At 37.6% G+C, this 20,118-nt stretch overlaps 1 protein-coding gene across 1 annotated transcript in view; it reads right to left on the bottom strand.

Annotated features, from left to right (window-relative positions):
* The window catches only part of SLC13A1 (solute carrier family 13 member 1), a 56,444-nt gene that overhangs the window by 8,264 nt on the left and 28,062 nt on the right, over positions 1–20,118 (bottom strand). Inside the window, exons 2-11 of the mRNA XM_038177646.2 lie at positions 18,482–18,617; positions 15,908–16,036; positions 15,016–15,152; positions 11,873–12,060; positions 11,232–11,289; positions 11,076–11,142; positions 10,417–10,577; positions 5,677–5,796; positions 4,311–4,409; positions 4,113–4,214 (exon numbers count right to left, since the gene is read on the bottom strand). Coding sequence (XP_038033574.1) covers positions 4,113–4,214; positions 4,311–4,409; positions 5,677–5,796; positions 10,417–10,577; positions 11,076–11,142; positions 11,232–11,289; positions 11,873–12,060; positions 15,016–15,152; positions 15,908–16,036; positions 18,482–18,580 — 1,160 coding nt within the window. The 5' untranslated portion in view covers positions 18,581–18,617. The remainder of the gene's footprint in view (positions 1–4,112; positions 4,215–4,310; positions 4,410–5,676; positions 5,797–10,416; positions 10,578–11,075; positions 11,143–11,231; positions 11,290–11,872; positions 12,061–15,015; positions 15,153–15,907; positions 16,037–18,481; positions 18,618–20,118) is intronic.

The following is a 20,118-nucleotide window of genomic DNA, read 5'->3' as shown; positions in this document are numbered from 1 at the left end:
CACTTTGCTGCACTGTCCTTTGCTGCAAGAGCACACTGCTGACTCATGTTCAATTTGGTGTCCATCAGAACTTCCAGATCCTTTTCTGCCAAACTGCTTTCCAACTATGCAACCCTTAGCATGCACTAGTGTCTGGAGTCGTTTCTCCCCAGGTGCAGGACTTTGTATACCCTCTTGTTCAACTAGGAAAGTGCAATTATTTTGCTAACAAAAACAAAAAACACAGAACACAGTATTCCTTGTGCCAAACACTGTTTTCAGAAAACTTGCTTGGGAGACACACACACACAATAGCCTACCATTAGTCATACTATTATGGAGACACACTTGAGACCTTTCCAGACAGTAGCTATTCAATAATTGGTGAATTTTGAGATTAATAATTTTCAAAATCTACTTATCTAAGCCGTAATGCAATTGCATATACAATATTGACTTGCTTGTAACACTGGAAATCTGATTGTTATTTAAGAAAGTAAAAAATCCATTAATCAAGGAAAATTCACAATAACTCCAACTGATACCATTGTAGAAAAAAAGGACTGTGAGGAAAAAAAAAGGGGGGAAAATATGATGACACAAACTCAACACAAACTCAGACAAAAACCTGAGGAAGAGTGAAGGAAACCCACCTTGTGTACATCAGCTCTAATGAGCTGCAGCCCAGAGTTGAAATTTCTGTTTCTTATGAGGTTCATAAAATGCTAGCCAAAGGCCAACTTGAAATTCATCTAATTGAAGCTAATACCCTATAACCTGGAATCAAGCCAGGACATAGGTGGAAACTGCTGTAGCAAGAAGCGATGTGTGATCCTTTGCTGTCAACAGAGGGAGAGGAAACAGGCATTTTCACCTTGCACTTCCCTCTGTAGTGCTATAAACATTGATTAAACCATTCTGCTATCTGCCTCCAGAGGGAGGTAACAGGGGCTCAGGGCGCCACAGCAATGGATTAGTCTTTGCTAGACTTACAAAATTTCCTTGAGAAAAATGAACTTATAAATGTAAAGTGTGTTTGAAAGGCATTTGATTTAGTATGGCTATTAATGCTTCTTAAAAATGAGCTCTACTCAATACTGATACAGCACAAATGTGGGTAAGAATTGCCTGACATTTCAAAAAGTGGGGAGGATATCATCACTGAATACCAATCTTTCTGCTGGGATTTCAAAGAAATCGGTGTCTATATTTTAAAAGAGTATTCAGTTAACTTGTGAAGACGCACACGAGGGGCTGGAAACATGAACTTGGATTCTGAGAGTGATAAGAATTTGTTTCTTAAAGGAAAACTTGACTCATTCCATTTGGTTTGTCAAAAGGAAGCTTGTAATGTGATATAATTAAACCAGGTAAGTATATCCTTAAAGCACTTATCACCAAAAAAAAAAAAAAAAAAAAAAAAGTAATCTAGCAGGGAAAGACAAAAACAGATGGCTGGAAGCTACATACAAACAGCAAACAAGGTGTAAATTTGTCTTGTTTATTTTGGCAACAGAGATGAGTATCTACCAGAATAAACGATCAAAGAAAGTGGTAAATGCCAAAATATGAGGAATCTATATTTTTCCACCCTGATATCAAGCCTGGTTGCTTTCTGGGAGATATGTTAATAAAATAAATCTCTACCAGGCTTGACACACAGAAACATGTAGCAGCTTCTGATCTTTAGTATGTTATAAGAAATGAGGGGGTGGTCCTGTCTAGTTTAAGACCCTGGGACTGTTGTGAAACCAACTTAAAAGTTCCCACTTAATGGCCCAGGGGGTTCTCAAAGTTACTTTAGCTCTGACATTGCAGCTTTGCTCCTCTAGTTTCATGGACAGTTTTATAGTAAGGTCAAAGCTCATCTGTGCAGGTGACAGAACTTCCCTCAGGCTGACTCAAGACTGCGATAAAAGCCTGTAGAAAATAAGTACTATCATACATGTAAGGGCAGAAAATATTTCCATACATTTGCTTTCTTTAACATATATTTAAGGAAGTTGTGCACATGCCTGTCACTCTATACCACAATGCAAAACACTGAACAGTTGTGTGTGCAAAGGCAGTAGTGAACACATGCATGAGAGATGTAAGCCACAGTTCATGCACTATAGAAGTCCCTTGGGCATGACAGTATTAAGCGCAATGCATTGATAGATGCCTTTTGCCTGTTTTTTCCTTAGTTTTCTTTAAAGATGGTGGTTAACTACTACTCCTAGCTGTACCTGTGCTGGCTTCTTACCCCACTCAACTTGACTGGGAAGTTTTATGTTGCTTGTGAAAGTAAAATTGTAAATTCCTGGTTTGATGCCTATTAGTGCAAATGATGGATAAATTAAAGCTTTCTAGAAATAGGAAATGTCTGAAGAGTAATACATGCTTTCTTTCCCCTTTTCTAACAAAAGTTAGAGATTAACACAGGCTTTGTTTCTCTTCAGGTTACCTCACAGAAATTATAACGTGATTCATCTTGATGTGACATGACGCATGCTTGCATTCCCTTCCAAGGAAAACATTTCAGGGCATCCACTAAGTAACATCCCCACACAGAACCTATAACCCCTCTTGGTATGAGAATATTCTGCTTTTCCCTGTCAGTGAACAAAATCCTCAGACAACAGTAAACAGACAGCTTCAAATAAGAAAATGTAGATCTCTGGACTAAAATAATTCATTTGAGTAATAAGTCCCAAATCTGAAAGGTTGTTTACCAGGTCTGTTTTTCAGTATCAGATGTATCTCATTAAATGGAGCTCAATGAGCACTGAATGTTAATATCAGGCAGAAAGGGAGGCAAAGCCAGCCTGATTGCTTAGCTGGCTGATTGCTTGATTAGGTCAACACTCCAAAACCCTTTAAGATTACCGTGGTTCATATGAGACAATGATCATCAGGTCTATTGTTGTTGTTATGAGGGAAAAAAATGTTCCTTGGCAATTTTTTGGGTAACAAAAAAAGTAAATCATTTTAAAACAATCTTAGTTTTTATGCACTTAATGCTATTTCTACAAAAAAAAAAAAAAAAAAAAACCTCCTCACCTTAAATCTTCAAAAGGCTACAATTATTCTTTGCAAATCCCTTTCCAGATGTACTAGCAGACTAGCAGAGCATTGCTGTGTGTTTGCATGCATGTGTGTGTGTTTGATAGACTGCCTGAATGGTGTGAGCATATTTCAAGAGAGGAAGGATGATGGATGTGTGTGCACATGTCATTCATGGAAACAGAAACACAAAATGGAAAGTTACCACCTGAGTCTAATTCTGGCCTTTGACTCAGATAGTGATAAATGTTAAACCCACAAGGGCCTAAACAGCACAAAGTCCTGCTCCTCCCAGTCCCTCCTCCCAGTCCTCCAACTACTTCCCAGTACTCTAGAGCAAAATTCAGACCTTTATCACAGAACAATGCCAAAATTACAGTAATTACAGCAAGAGAACAGGAGCTATTACAGGCATCACTGTATTATAGATATTGGAAGACCAAGCAATTTCTTAGTGAAAACACATCTAGGTGATCCTGGGGAAGGGACTGCAGAAGCAAGCTGAAGCAAAAGGACAAAAAAGTGTAGCAGTTCCTGGTTAGTTCCTCCTTTTTGATGGTTTGTTTAACTGTGACTTTGTGAGAGTTCTGTATGAACAGATAGTAATTTATGACAATAATTAAAGCTATCAAAGCAGAGGATGTTGGCCTATTTGCATAGAAGTTGGGCTGTCACTAATGGCAGCAGATCAAAAAATCCTAACCAAAGATCTTGTTCTTGCAACTGCAGATTTGGCAAGGAAATAGGAAAGAGTAACACCAATCACTATGCCTTCTCCATCACCAGATCAAGTCTAAAAGCTAGGCATAATCCTTTTTAGAAGGTACTTTGTTTAATCCTGCAATGGGTGTAGGACATTTCAGATATTGCAGCACACACCTCTATGGAACTGCCGGAGTTGTACTTATTCTCTATATACTACAAAAGTTTTTAAAAATGTCATCATGGCATCTTTCCAAATTATTAAATGCATTTTTTCCTATCATTTTTCCATTTTTTCTTTTATATTTTTTATTGTGAAGTAAAGAATGTATGCAGTTAAGACATGGTGCAGTGTATCTCACTGGTGTATCAAAAAGATTACTTACTTTGGGAATAGTGAAGACCATCCTGGGATGAAGCCAGGTTCTCTGGTAAACCACAGCAGGGTCATTAAAATGAATAGGATAAGCGTAACGATTTCTGGGTAGCTATAGCAGAAAAACAATGGGTTATTTTCTTGACATTTTCTTGAATTCACACTTGGATTTACTTGTTCTTGTTTACAGGTTCATAGTCTCACATACCTCATTGGTCCAAGCTTTTTGTATTCTTCCTGAATCACCTTTGCCGAGGCCTCTTCTCTAGCTGTTTTTTTCTTGCCACACTTGAACATGCTTTTAAAACTGGAAGGCAAATCAGCAATATTGGAAGATGGATTAACAGTGTATGCAGAAGAAAAAAAAATGTCCACCCCTTCCAGTTAGCAATAGCATTTTACAAAAATTTCTCACTTTACAATGCAGTGTCTCCCATTTAATTATCACATACTAAACTGAGCACATTGGAATTAATTGGCAAAGTCCAGTGGGAGACTGACAGAGGCAGCAATAAAATGTGTCCTGCTATTGACTAGCTCATTTGTTTTATCCTATAATGGGTTTAGGACATTTCAGATGTTGCTCACAGGAAGGATGAAGCTTTAATCATGGGAACTAATTGAAACAATCAAAAGCATAATCTGTCTGTTTAATGAAAGTCATACATGATTCCAGCTTTACTTTGTATTTTAATGAAAAAGTTTGTATTGCATAAGTAGCCTGCATACTGATCAGCAGAACAGTTGCTACAAGCTAGGTTTTCATTCTTCCATAATATTAAAAAGAACACTATCAAAACAATCAAGAAAAAAATGAAAGAATAAATGTTCAGATACAGAATGGTAAGCTTGGGCTTATTTTAAGTCTGCTTAAGAGCAGGCAGTCTCACTTTTCATCTCTTGCACCATAAGTAACCATGTAACTGGAAGACAGCAGGCCCCATTGTTATCTCTGCAGGTGTTAGTGAATTCATGGAGAACAAGGCTTTGAAGAGTCAGCCAAAAAGAAATATTATTCTCTGCAAAACCTTAAAAGCACAAACTCCAAGAGAAAGAAAAACCTGCCACCACATACAAATTTTGGAAAAAATGAACTTTTTTACTTTACATTCAGAAATGTAGTCACCCAGTTTATAGCACAGGTATTGCTCAAGTATTCAAGTCAATCCCTGATTCCAGCAAAGAATAACATCCTGCCTGTCTTTAACATCTTCAGGTCTTAGACTAAAATGCACATCATTTCCATACTCTTTAGTCTTGCACATGCAATATTTAATTATGCAATAATTAATAATAATGCAATACTTAATTATGTTGTGTATATATTTTAAAGGAAGGGATATCATCATTTATGATACAGACTTTTCATACTGGACTGAGTAGTCAAGGATCCTTATTTTAGAGAATTCTTGTCCCTTCCAGAGATGCAGCTCTACTAATCAAGGATGTAAAATTGCTGTTGCTGCATTATCTTTTTAACAAGCCTGTTAAACCTAGGCGTAATATTTACTCCTGGTATAAAGCATCTTTTATACCATCAACCTTTACTCTTATTGATTACATCATTTACTTACTCAAACCCAAGGAAAAGCCACTGGAGCCAGACCCAAGAGAGCACCAGAATAACGACTGTGATGGGGATAGAAAGGATAAACCAGGATCCAAAGTTGATGCACTTGCAATCTGGATAACGTCTGGATGAAAGTTAAAAAAATAAATAAATAAAAATACTGTTTAGTTAAGCTTAGCAAAGGAATCAAGACTTGTGAGAAGTGCCAGAAAGCCCTCTGCTCCAAGAGAGTGCTTCTGGTTGGCAGCTGCCTTCAGCATGAGGTGGCCTCTGGTGGCCTCTTTCTTCACCCTCCCATGCTGTTCCTGATCATCATGACTACCACATGAACTGTCCCTGCAGCTGTGCCACAGTTGTTTGAGCATTGGGTCAGCAACAGATCTGTGCGTCTCCCACTGATCTAGGTGCATCTAACCTGTTCAGGAGGCAAGGAAGGGCCACTCACAGTGTTAAGGGCCACTGGGACTTCAAACAGGCAGAATCAAGGAAAAGCTGCTCTCTGAAAGGAGACTTCTAGCACAAGCAAATATACTTAAGTCTCCAATGAACTTAGAAGACAACAGTGGAGACAATGTAGAGACATTTATTATTAAAGGTTCCAAAAGGTATTCAAATCTCATTAGAAATAAATTTATTATTACTAATTTCCAGAAAAGGTGGGGATGTTTATCTGTCAGGTGGATTGTCTCTCAAGTCACATTGTCTCTATGAGGCTTCCTTCATCTGCTGTTTGCAGATGTGGGTCTGACAACCACAGCTCTCTCTGCCATGTGCAGTTCAAATAAGGAGAAATGGGCTTGGGTCTTCTGAAAGAAGAAAATTTACTGTTGAATGAGATAGATGCCAGAAGGGCAAGAATAATGAATCCTACCTTAGCTTGTCAATTTACTTTATGAACAGATTTCTTTCCATCTTTGAGCCTCTGCAGCTCTGCTGAGAGAGCTTCTACTGCTACAAGTGAAAATTCTAGCTTTCTTGGACAGCTTTCTTCCTTCATGCAAAATCAGATGGAAGGGAAAACACAATGTCCAGAAGGAGACTGCAACGACTATTTCCAATTATTATGCAATCTTTTGTATTTCATGCCTTGCTAGAAGAAAAACAAATGCAATGGTCTCATAGGTCATTGAGACAATAAACGTTTATTATAAATGCTATCTCACATGTTGTGCAATTTTTAGGATTAACTTATATATATTATGATGTTGACATATATTTCAATTAAAGTGTCAGCTGGGACTAAACTACAACGCCTACCCACTTCTCAAGATGGATGCTGTAAATTGCAATTGTACATAGTGATGAGACAGTGAAAATGGCTATTATATACTATTTATAGATTACATGGCTATTTAGCTTTTATTACATGATTAGCCACATTGATTTTTGAATGTACATACGCCAATATAGGAAAAAATGACATCAGCACAGCAATGACTTAGCATTTCATCACTTGCTAAGTATTATGATCTTATTTTTTGACATATGCTTGATAATTCCTTATTGAAAAGAAAACAAGCTCTTTAAAACTTTATACTAAAGGGTCAACTCCATTATAAAATATTAATTTGTGTCGGTCAGGTTTCACGGTAAGTTTGTGCAGTGCTGAACATATATTTAAGCATTTATAGTAATCTTAATAATAAAGTTATCTAATCTTCATTTCAGTAGCAAATATTCCTCAGGTATATTGGATAATAAATATAAATCGTTACAAAAATTATCTATTAAGTAGCACTGGCTGGATTATCTGCTATAGTTGGCTTGTAGGTCTTGCCTGAGGCAAACATGGACAGGACACACTGAACTAGTTGTTTTCCAGATCTGTTTTCTGCAGAAAATGAAGAAGTGTGATTGATTTTAATAATTCCTACATTGCAGTGATGTGGTCAGTAACAGTGCACTTTTTCCAGGGAAACAGTACAAATGCCAACAAACTTGTTTCATAGAACAAATCCAGACAAGATTGATTATTCTTTTCATGACTTTTATAAAATTGCTGAGGTTGAAAATAACACGATGTTGGCAAAGTTTGATTCTTCACATTGGAAGGTCAAACTCAGTTATCAGAAAGGCATTGGGGAAATTGAGGAAACTGTCAGTGAGCCTGACTGAATTAAAGGTTTCCTTACAGGATTTACTCTTCCTCAAGCACAGGAGAGCTCAGTTCTCTGCTTGGCAGTGAGCCTTTGACTGAATCAAAGGTTTCCTTACAGGATTTACTCTTCCTCAAGCAAAGAAGAGCTCAGTTCTCTGCTTGGCAGTGCTGTGTATGACAGGCTTCCCTCTGTAACCTCCCCATAGCTTTCCCCTGGGTGCAGCCGCCCAGGTTCCTAGGATCCGTGGCGCCACTGATACAGCCCAGCTGCAAACCCTGGATTGCAGCTCAGGAGAAACTGCTTGGTCATGTGAAAGAGCTGTGAGAAAGTCTGTACAGCACAGGTACATAAGATAAGAGAGGTAAAACTGCAGATATGAGGTACTTGGCAGACTGTAGCAGCCTGAATGATTCAACTGGATACATACCAATACAGAAAGGGATACAATACTAAAAATCAGCAAAAACAGAGTCAGAAGAAAGGAACCCAGCACCACTAAGGATCTGGTCAGGGAGCATTGAGGACCAACTTATGTCATCCTCACTGATGCCCCCTGGCAAGTAAAGGCTTCTGGGTGTCTCATGGGAAGTGGTGCGCAGAGTAATGCTTAGCCTACCAGCTCTCTGATCAGCTTCTTGGTATCAGAGCCACTATTTATATATTTTTTTTTCAGTTGGATATATTCTAGACACTGTATTGTAGTGTCTCTTTGTGCACAATTAAAGAACAAATAGAGTGACCCTGAGAGGATTAGTAGCAATTCTGTCTTGAAAAGCAGCCCTTGGGGAAGTTGGGGTCACTGGCAGGGATGCTTAGCATTGTTGCTGCCAGTGCTTGCTTCTGCTCTGTGGAACAGGGCTTAATTGCGTGTCCTAAATCAACAGCAGGCTGAGGATTCCCAGCAAGGCACAGACTCCAACACTAACACAGATATACGATCTTCCTCTTCACCTTTTTCATATTACAAATGAAAAGGAGGGAAGGGGGAGAACAATAAACACTGATTGTTGTTTATTTAATACTAAAATTGGGAAGTTATGAAGAATACAGAATTCTTCAGTGTTTTGTCACTGAGATGGAAACCCAAGAATACTCTTGGTGTATACAGCTCTCTTGCTGAATTGTCCTCCTTATGATGCTCATTATGATGCTTATGATTTATCATCCTTGTGATGCTTATAATGCATAAAGGTAGACTGCAAATGTGTCCAAGTCATGCTAATGGGTCAATTCCCCCTTCAGACAGGACATAAATACAAATGAGGCCTCTTAGGAGAGGGGTGCAAGACAGTTAAACAGAAAAAATATTTGCACAGTTAGGTGGTAGATACAGCTTAAGTTAAGGATTAGGCTCAGTGGTTGTGTAAAGATTAAACAAAAACCTGGTGGGGTATAAAACTGGATTATACACATAGTGCTCCATGTACACCTCATGCTCCTAGCAGAGGATGAAGACCCAGGGAGAGAACAGCAATCTGCTTATGCATTCTTGAAGAGATTGTTAACAGCTAAGACAAACTGAAAAACCAGCTGTGAGCCAGTTTTCTTCAGGTTTGCTAAAACTTCAGGGGAAACGAACAAGAACAGTTCTTATCCCTAGTAATCAATCTTGGATTCTCCTAGGCTTGTGAGTATGAAGCCTGCTTGAACCAGAAATGCTTATATGTTTAAAAGTTATAAGTTTATAACTTATAAGTTTAAACTTACATGTTTAAAAGTCTGAAGGACTTACACTGCCACAATCTGCCCTGTTTCTTTGGCCCCAGTAACAGGCAATCTCTCATAATGTCCATACTGGTTCCGTTGTTCCTATCTGCACCAGACCTTCTTGTAGCACAGACTGTTTTACAGACTGTATCACTTCAGCTCTCTTTACTAGTATGTTGAAGGCAAATTTCATCCATTCACAGAATACAGGTTTCACTGTTTTGCTGTCTACAACATAGAATATTGGGCAGAGGGTAATAATAGGATTGTGTTTTATTTTTTCCTGTGTTAAAATTAGAGTAGGAATATTTCTGGCAATGAGTAATTTGCAGAAGAAAAAAAAAGTTAAACAAGAACTATTGGTTTTTCAAAAGGTCTGGAACAGCACCTGCCAATTTTAATTTTGAAGCACTTTTAATTAGAAAAGGAATATTAAAAAAAATTAATAACCTCAAACCAAAGTGTTCCATTGAAAATAAAGTTTCAGATTGGCTTGAAATGATTTGCTTTCTCATTGATTAACAGACCTAAATTTCTCATTTCAACAATGAACTAAGCATAACTTCCTGGAAGTCTCCTAATTCTTCTTACTAAGTGGACCTGAACTTAGTATTGTTTTTCTCTTCATACAAGCCCATCCTTTTCCATGCAAATACTCAAAGAGTAGAATACTCCTCAACCAAAGAACGGTCGTCTTTTTGTATGTATTGGATGATCGCTTACAGACGATCATCCATGTAAGTCAAATACAACCATGCAATTTCATTTTAACCCTTTAACAAAAAAAAAATAATGAAAAGAAAGCAATAGAATCAAGTATGATCAAATCAAAGGGTAAGGTTTCTAATGCATTTTAGGGGAGCCATTTGAGAGCTCAAGGAAGAACAGTTAAAATTCTGGATTAAGAAGAATACAAATAATTTAATATAGTCTCTTACGTATTGAAGTGCTCAGCAAAAATCAAATTAGTCGATGTTCCTGTGATTGTTGTCAACCCTCCAATGGTAGCAGAATAAGCAATACATAAGCACATCACTTTGAAAATCCCACTGTATTTGTCCTCTCTGCTTTTTCTCCCTGTTTCAGCAGGTGGTAGGTTCTGCTTAGTAAGAATATAGACTGATTAACATATAAGAAGGGCTCATCATCAAGCACAAAAATAGGATTCAAGGATGTCCCAGAACAGTCAGACAATTTTCTGGTAATACAGCCATATGCAGTGTGGTTTGGTTTGCAGTGGCAGTGCAATTATTCATGCAAAGGAAAAGAAGGGAGAGTCAAACCCTGAAGTCCTTTGCCTGAACTGCCTCAGTCCTTACACAGGAACTGCCTTTATATATACTGATACATATACACCTGATATATAGAATCATTCTCTGATGAGGTTGGTTTAATTATATAAAACACCTTGGAAGCACAAAACCAGTAAAAGATAACTAAATAAGCAAACTGTATGTATATGCAAATCCATACATATTTATTCACATAAAACTAGCTTCATTGATAGCAGCACCATGTTAAGTGTTACATAGGAGTGAGATTTGGGTTAAAACAAAATTGCACACATTAACAGAATAAGAAAAGATACCTTACATACCTGTTCCTTTTCTTTTTCATTTTCCTTTTCAATTGTGCACACAGTACTACTCATATCGTTGTCATATCTGCAAAAACAAAAGTATTAATTGCAATAAACAGATGTTCTACTTAGATGAATTCTTAAGAGAAAATTTAGAAAATGAATAACTATTACCCATTAACTTGTTTGCCTTTCTCTGTCCAGTCACTGTTTTCACATTCTCCTACATTTTCTGTAAGACATTGACAGAAAGACAAATAAATGTTTAGGGGTACAAATCTGGAATGTCTCTACCAGCATGTCCCATTCCTTGCAACTGCTCTGTATCATCCCATGAACACATTTACAAGTGCAAAACAGCTAAGTTGTGCCCTAATCCTCCACAACTCATATTACCCCAGGGTCTCAATCTCATAATGATGAGAAATCTTCTCCTAATTTACAATTCAGCTGTGTATTTAACCAGTTTAGATTCATTTGTTCTTCCAACGCTACCCTAGAGCTTAAAGAGCTCTCTTCTCTTGCTGACATTTAACCTCCCATGTATTTATAGCCTGTAGTTATATTTTTTTCAGACTTCATTTTACTAGGCTGAACAAGCCAGCCTCACGTCTTCTCCTCTCCTGCCGTATTCTGCACCTGTTCAATTTTAATTAATCTTTGTGAATGTGAGAGGCCTCATGCACAGTAATCAAAGAGATGTCTCTCAACAAAACACATAATGATGCTGTTACTTGCCTAGCCCTTCATGTTATGTGGTGTTTGGTGTGCTGCAGAGTGAGGGTGGGCAAACAAAAACTGTACCATACACCTACCGTCAAGCTCCAGTGCCAGGTTGGTGGAGCCGTTAGAGTAGGACATCTCCAGCATGTCAGCTTCTGCATCAGCTGTGGTGATCTGCTGAGCTACTGCCTCTACAATCGGCATCACCATGGCAGCCGCAGAGGTGTTGCTGAGCCACATCGACAAGAAACTACAGCTCACCATGAAACCCAGTGTAAGCCTGGAATGGAAGAGAAGAGTCTGTTACTGCTGCAACAACACCTCCTATCACCGGGTTGTTTAATATAAATGGAAAGCTTTTTCAACAGAAAGCTTGAATGTAAGAAACAGTAAATATTTACAGCTTGTAACTGACCTCTGAGGAAGCTGATGAATTAGAATGATTTTGGTCAAAGATATTTTCACACTGAAATAGAGTTATAAGGGTCAAATATACTTATAAGTGGAAATGGAAGAAATAATGTTTATCTACAGAATAATACTGTATATGAATCATCTTTGAAGAAAGAGCGCCATGGATGTCACAAATTCAGATCAAACTTAAAATGGCTATACTACTAATGCTATTAGTCTTGTATTGTACAAGCTAGCTCAAAACTCTGGGCTGTGAGTCACTTAGGCTGTGAATCCTCTGGATATCAGTCTGGGTGTTATAAGGAGAAGTATTAGCAATTCAGTAGGTGGCACTTAGTTTTTAACCTATACCTCACAGTGTAGGGATTATTTGTGCTTCCATAAAGGCTATATTTCATATTAAATGGGAAAGTGAAGGTCATTATAAGTCTTGGTCTGGTCTTGGTGCAGCTTGTGCTAAGTTTGCTCCAAAATAGGAACTGCATCTACCCTACTAGAGTTGCTCCAGATTTGCACTTAAAAAAAAAATAAAAGCAAATATTCTACATCACAGCTTGTGAAATTAGGTTAAATTTAACATACAGACTACACTGTCATATTTAATGCATCTCTTGGAGTTGTAAATGAGACTAGTTCTCTTGGCTTCTTGTCCCAAGGTGTTGGCAGTGTCACTGGACACCTGCCATGCATCACCATAGCAAGGCAGTAAACATGAGTGAAGGGACTGTGGTGGTACAGCAGTTTATGAAAAGTCACTTGTGCAATCTGAAAAGATCTTTGCCTGGCCTAGATCAAAAGCTTTGTAAAAGCTCTATGGATTACTCAACACATGAAAATGAGATTTAATATGAAAATAATGTAAGCAATGTATTATGACATAAAAATAGCATTCAAAATGCCTCTCATAGCCTTTCATTTCAGCTAACGGCAAAAACATTTCAAACTTGCTTCTTTTTTTTTTTTTCTCAATATGGGTACAAAAAGTTCAATACCTTGATACCCTGTCTTTCCTCTGTGCACTTTTAATTGCATAACAATGATATGATCTGCAGAACTGCAAGTGGCAGACCTGATTCAACATGAATTGTCAGCACTATTATAAATCCCATTAACTTTACTCAGTTCTTGATCAGGTCCTCAGATGGAAGTTGGGGAAGAATTGTGTTTTCAGGAGAAACATTTGTGCAGAAAACACTGGTCAGGATAAGTACTCCTGCTGTCCTACACCCCACCCACTACTGCATTCCCAATTCTCTACTGCAGGAAACTCCTACAGTGATATCTCTGCCTTGGGCTGGATGTGGCTCCAGTGTGCAAAAGCTGTCTGGGGACTCCTGCTCGTGGAGGAGGGGGGTTATGCAGAAAGAACAGTGTGCATCACTTTGCAGGGGCACATAGCTTATGAGCAATAGATGCTGAGAGGCAGGAGGATCCTCTCCCTCACAGATCATCTTATCATAAACTTATCATCTTGTTACCATAATTAGGAAGTGTGATAGAGCTGAGATAGGAGGGATTCTGCTTCCTCAGGGTTACATAGCTGTCTGTGGAACTGCTCCAGGTATCTTCAGCAGCTGGATGCAGGTTCCTGCACCCACAGCAAGTTCCTCAGCAGTTTTCGGTTAGTGGAGCACACCATTGACTTGTATTCTCCCTTTCAAGATTTCATCCAAAAGATAACTGCATACCATAGAAAAAGAATATAAGGAGTATTTTGTCAAAGAGAAAGAGAAGAAAGAGAGAAAGAAAGAGAGAGAAAGAGAGAGAGAAGGAAAAAGAGAGAAAGAGAGAAAGAGAGAAAAAAAAAAAGAAAAAAAAAGAAAGAAAAAGAAAGCTACCAGCTGTCTGAAGGAGTGGGAAAAAACAAAGTACATGTGATATTTAAATTTAGGACAACAGACTACCAAGGAATAGAAATATTCTAGTATTTCCAAGAAGTGTTATTAGTTAGATCACTCAGGAGGTATCTTATGTTTTAGACCTAGCTTTTTACTTTTCTGACTTTTTACTTCCCATCACTTTTTGTTTTCTGACAAGGAGTCATAAACATTGTATATTCTGGGAAGCCAGATTCACTTTACAGATCTTATCTGCAGCCTCACTGGTGTGCTGACAGATGAATCTGGGGGCCTAAAGCATTCCTAGAAGCTTTCCTTGCAAGCAAAGAAAAGTTTTCACTTCATAAGATATATGTTGATAGCAAGTCAGTAAAGAGTGCAAGATTTCATTTCTCTCATCACCTCATCCAGCTGGGGAAGTTCCTATTCCTTTGATATTTTCTTCACAAGTTGACAAAGAAAAAAACATAAATAGAGGCACTGTGCTTCATGTGTTTTTCCTTTGCCAACACAACTTTTATGACTTTATTTTCCCTCTTGTGTATCTCAACTCCTTTTCTGTATTTGTGAAGTTTCCAGAATTTTGCAAACAGTACTGAAATACAGATAAATATAAAGTATAGCATAGATTTTTGGTTGTAGGCATCAGGTATGTAAAGTGCTAAACATTATTAGGAAACAGGACCCTTACATTATTCACAGATTCAGCAGTTGTTTGGTATTTTTGATGTTTTTGTTGCTGCTTAAAAGGTTCCTTATTATGAGCAGAATCACTGTAGGGAACTTTCAGTGTTATAATTAGTATTTCAGCAAAATAATAAAGTGTCACCTACAAATCAATCATATCATTTCAAATATCTACTTTGTTTCAGTAGAAAAGAAAAGGTGGATTTCTACTGCAGAATAAGCAGTAGGCAATTATTTCTGGAATTCGAAGCTTTCCACAAGTATTATTGTCCTCCAAGACATTGTTTAGCACATACCATGCGGGGTTGACACCCACTAACATCACCATTCTCAAAGCCACTCTTTTGTGGAAATTCCATTTTTCTATCGATGTTGCCAAACAAATTACTCCCATCAGCAACAGATGAAAGTCTTTAAAATAAGCAGATGCCACCTGAAATAAAAACAAACAAAGAAGTTATGTTAATTAGTTGTTTTCTTTTTTATTAGTACTTGATACTAGCAGTTCAATACAGATATGTATTGAAATGCATGTGGAGAAAGATTTTTGGTTTAAACTTTCATTAAAGGTCTCATGTAAAATTTCATTAAAGCTCTTAATTTCATTTAAACCAAATAACAATGTGCCAAAGAACACAGTGTTAAAACTCAAAGAAAAATAAGGCTTGTGGTATAAACAACCTAAGATCATCAGTCATGTCTTACATAAAATCTAAATAACCAATGAAATGCTGCTTTTTATTAACATAGCCACCTATTGAACAGAGAAAAGAACAACTTTAAACATGGAGATATAAAATATCATCTGTGGTGTCGTCTCTGATGTGCAGATAGATTTTGCACACAGGGTCTTTACTGTACATGTATCATACTGCTTCCGTAACATTAAGGATATCTTAAATCTATCTCTCATTTTCCCATTGACTGGCATCTAAGCATTGAATCACAGTCTAGGAAAATAAATAAATAAATAAATAAATAAATAAATAAATAAATAAATAAATAAATAAATAAATAAATAAAATATGGACCAGTCCTGAGGACAAACCACATACAAATCACGTGAGCTTGAGATAGGCCTATTGTGACTGGCACTCAGCAAATCCATGGATTTAACCCATCCGGTTCTTTCTTTGCAGGTTTTGTTATTGAAATCTATAGTATGATAGGGAAAAAGGAAAAAATTACCTCCTTGGATTCCATTATACCAAACAGTGGGAACATAAATGCAGGAAGCAAAGCTGAAACAGCCAGCGGCAAAGCTTCTGTGAGCCAAAAGATGGCAACTACAAACAGTGTGTATGCACATTCTGCTTCCTAGAATACAAATAACACCAATGAAAACAGGAGTGGATCACACAGAAGGAAAAAAAAAAAAAAAAAAGTCACAATTGCAAAAAGTCCGGCTATGTCAGCTGAGAGATTACCTCCACCTGGAACTAGTATGAGTCGAGAGACCTGGATTCAGGGTACTTACTGTCTTCTATTGATAATCTTGCTAAGGTACAAAACAGTCTGTAAATAGGTTTAAAGAATTTTTTGATAGACTTAAATTCTTCCACTTATGAAAGGACATAAAAAAAGACATTGCTTTTCCTTCAAACACAATTAATCGTATAGCTCATTCTGGAGCTTTCTCAGACCATGAATGAACATAAATAATAGAGTCATAGAAACATTAAGGTTGGAAAAGACCTCCAAAACCATCTGGTCCAACCATCCCTCTACCACCAATATCACACAGTAAACCATGACCATGTGCCAGGTCCAACCTTTCCTTGAACACCCCCAGGGACAGTGACGCCACCACCTCTCTGGGCAACCCGCTCCAATGCCCGACTGCTCTTTCTGAGAAGAAATGTCTTCTCACTTTCAGCCTGAACCTCCCCTGGCACAACCTGAGGCCATTCGCTCTAGTCCTATTGCTAGTTATCTGCAAGAGGTCGACCCCCAGCTCGCCACACCTTCCTTTAAGGCCATTGTAGAGAGCAATAAGGTCTCCCCTGAGCCTCCTCTTCCCCAGACTAATCAACCCCAGTGCCCTCAGCCGCTCCTCAGAGTACTTGTGTTCCAGGCCCTTTACCAGCTTCGTAGCCCTTCTCTGGGCACGCTCCAGGGCCTCGATGTCCTTCTTGTAGTGGGGACCTAAAGCTGAACACAATATTTGAGGTGCAGCCTCACCAGAGCAGAGTACAGGGGGATGATAATCCTTCTTGCTCCTGCTGGCTACATGCACTCTTTCTGATACAAGCAACCATTACAAACATTCTGCAGCTACAAGCACACAGAATGCAACTTTTAAACCTCTTGGAGTGTTTGCAGTCGATAATAAGTCAAATTTTGGCTCTTCTGTAATCAATTAAATTTTGTCACCAGTATCAATAAGGTGAGAATAACATATAATATGAAAAACAAGCCTGACAAGAAACACAGTTACTGTTCTTAAGATTTGTAATTTTAGCGAGTGACTTTCATTCAGAATTCTGGAAAAAAGGATTTATTTCAGTGCTGTCAGTAAAATGCAGCCATCTCTTTGCTGATAAAGAACAAATGAGAAAAGACTAAGCTGAGGGAGGAAGAGTAAACAACATGGAAACAACTGAGGATGCACCCAAATATAAAGAGATTAAGTGAACCTAGTTTCTTCTAGAATCCTAGAAGCCCATTTTTTGTAGTTTTGATTTATATTTCTGCTCTTGAAGAAAATGGTTTAGATCTTTTAATGTCAATGTTTAGGACATGAAACTACTTAGCAGCAACAGAGACTGTTTGCAGTAGAAGAGGAACTGAATGAAATGGGGCTGAGAACCTCTTACTGAAATCAAGATTAAATCCAAGTCAGTCAGCTATGTCTAGCATTCATTTTTGGGAAAGCTTGTGTTATATATGAAACAACTTAAGAATGACGATTCACTTATCACCTAACAAATATTTATCTCACTTAAGTACTACCAGATTAAGAACTTTGCAGATTCTTAATGCTCAGAGAGGAATAGTGAAACTGTGAAGTGAGACAGTGTGAAGCCTGTTGCTATGTATCAGCTATCTATATATGATGCAAGGACTTCTGAACTGGACTTTAATGTATTTTCATTATACATGTTATGTATAATGCATGTGTGATAACGCATCACAGGAGAATTCTATTTCATTCTGTTGATATCAGACTGTGCCAAATGGAAGCACTAATATAATAAGATAGCTGTTCCATCAGCCTGGAGTTGTCACAAGGGTTACTGAATGCCAGCAGAATTTATTTCAAGTGAAATAAAACTAAGGTATTCTGCCATAACCTATGCTATATTTAGGAACCAGAGGGAATTTCTCAGAACATTCATTCCAGTCATTTGCTGTCAGACAACACAGTATATGATGAACTTAACAAAATCTATCATCAAATAAAAAGGTAATTTCATCTGTCGTTTCAACTCCACTGTCAAACACACAGAGCTGATTAAAAGTAGCCAAATTGTAATGGTAAGGACAGGATTTTCAAGGTGGTATGGGTGATGTTAAATGAAAAAAACATTTACTAAACAAGAAAAAATATATATAATTCAGAACTTCATGCAACCAGCACAGAATCTTTCTTATATTACAGCTGTTGTCTTCTATATATTTCTATGAAAATACTCTGAGTTGACCAAACAAACAAACAAAAATCCACAGTGTAAACACAATGAAGTAATTTTGAAAAGATCTGGGAATCTCAAGCTTGACATACAGCTGCAAAATAATTACCTGTCACAGCAGGTCACTTACTTTGGTTTTGATGATGAGTGGGAGTGGAAGTAAAAGCAGTGGGGTGAGGACAATGAGCAGGAACCTTCGGTAGGCCAGGAGGTAGTTAAGAACCTTCATGGTTGATGGCTGATGATGAACTTTCCTGCAGAAACTGCTGAAAAAAAAATAGGTCTGACTTTAAATAGCTAACTCTGATTAATATTTTTCCAAACTATCACCTTTAGCCATTGCTAAAGCAGGCCAGTAAACCAAGTTAAAATTAAATCTTGCTTTTTATGGCTTTAGTGACTTTATTAACAGTAGGTTGATAAGATAAGTGTTCATCATAAACCAAGGCTAGATGCCTGTCTCCTCATGACTTTCTCCCCCTGCCTTTCCTCATAACAAATCTATGTAATTAGAACAGGTTTTAGGCAACTAGATAACCAAACATTTCAGGTGCTCTCCCAGTCACTGCCGGCTACTGTAGGAAACTGAAACATCCGATATACATAGAATATATGTTCAAGCCCAATTATGTCATGAAGTGAAAACATATAGAAGATCATTTTGCTGGACAGAGTTAAAAATCTTCTAATTTTCAAAACTTAAGAGGACAAGGTCTTGAGCATCTTGATCTAGCTCTGAACTTTGTTTTGAGCAAAAGCTTAGACTAGATGACCTCCAGAAGTCCTTTCCAGCCTTAATCTTTCTATTGATTCTGTCTTTTTGAGTTTGAAATACATGAGAAAAATAGGTTCTCTCTGTCTTGTCTGGCAAAGAGTGTATGATTTTTTGTTTGTCATCTCATCTTATCCTGTTTTCTCACAGAAACAGGAGAAAACAGGATAAGATGTTCCATGTAGCTTTGAGGAAGACTAAGAATGGGAGAATTTATGAGATGATCAAAAATGAATAAATACTATTGCCTGAATTTTCCTGTTTTCAGTAAAAGAAAACATTGTACCATGTTTGTTATACAACAGAATAGCATCAAATAAAGAAGAAAAAGTAGGAAAGAGTTTTGTATCTGTGGGTAAAGATCAAAAGGGAAAAGAACACACTGCTTCATGCTTAGGATCTTAAGAGAAGCAGAAGATTGGAAGAGAAGACATGAAGGAGTCTTTGAACTACAATCAGAAGCATCAAAAGGCCAGTTAATAAGGCAGATTTTAAAAATCTGTATAACTTTTGATTATATGGATCCCTCGTATGAGGATACAGACAAAACAGGTGCACAGACTGCCAGTGTTGGGGACAAAGTTTCAGTTTCTGAAGATAGGACTTTGTTTTTTCCTAGGGAAGCAGCATTTCAAATCTACCTGACAGGAAGGAATTGATTGACAACCCAAAGATGGAAAATAATTTGGTGGTGAAAGTAATCATAAAATAACAGCCTTTGCTATGTCACAGAAAGAAATAATTGGGAAAACAGCTTTGACACAACTCAGAACTGAGCCTGAGACCTCCTGAGAAGATAATGTAAGGGATAGAGTTCAGGTGAACTGGTAAGTTTTGAAAGGGGCTATTCTAAATATATAATGGTAAACTATCCTACTCAAAGAGTTTGAAGACAGTGAGCACAGAGAGAAATTATGGTTCCTGCATCAGGAAAACTTCAAATATCTGAAAATGCAAGTGGGATTTTATGAGATCTGGGAAAAATGGCATGTGTC

Source organism: Anas platyrhynchos, chromosome 1 (genome assembly GCF_047663525.1).
Source record: "Anas platyrhynchos isolate ZD024472 breed Pekin duck chromosome 1, IASCAAS_PekinDuck_T2T, whole genome shotgun sequence".
Lineage (NCBI taxonomy): Eukaryota > Metazoa > Chordata > Aves > Anseriformes > Anatidae > Anas > Anas platyrhynchos.
This window is presented reverse-complemented; position numbering and strand designations above follow the sequence as displayed.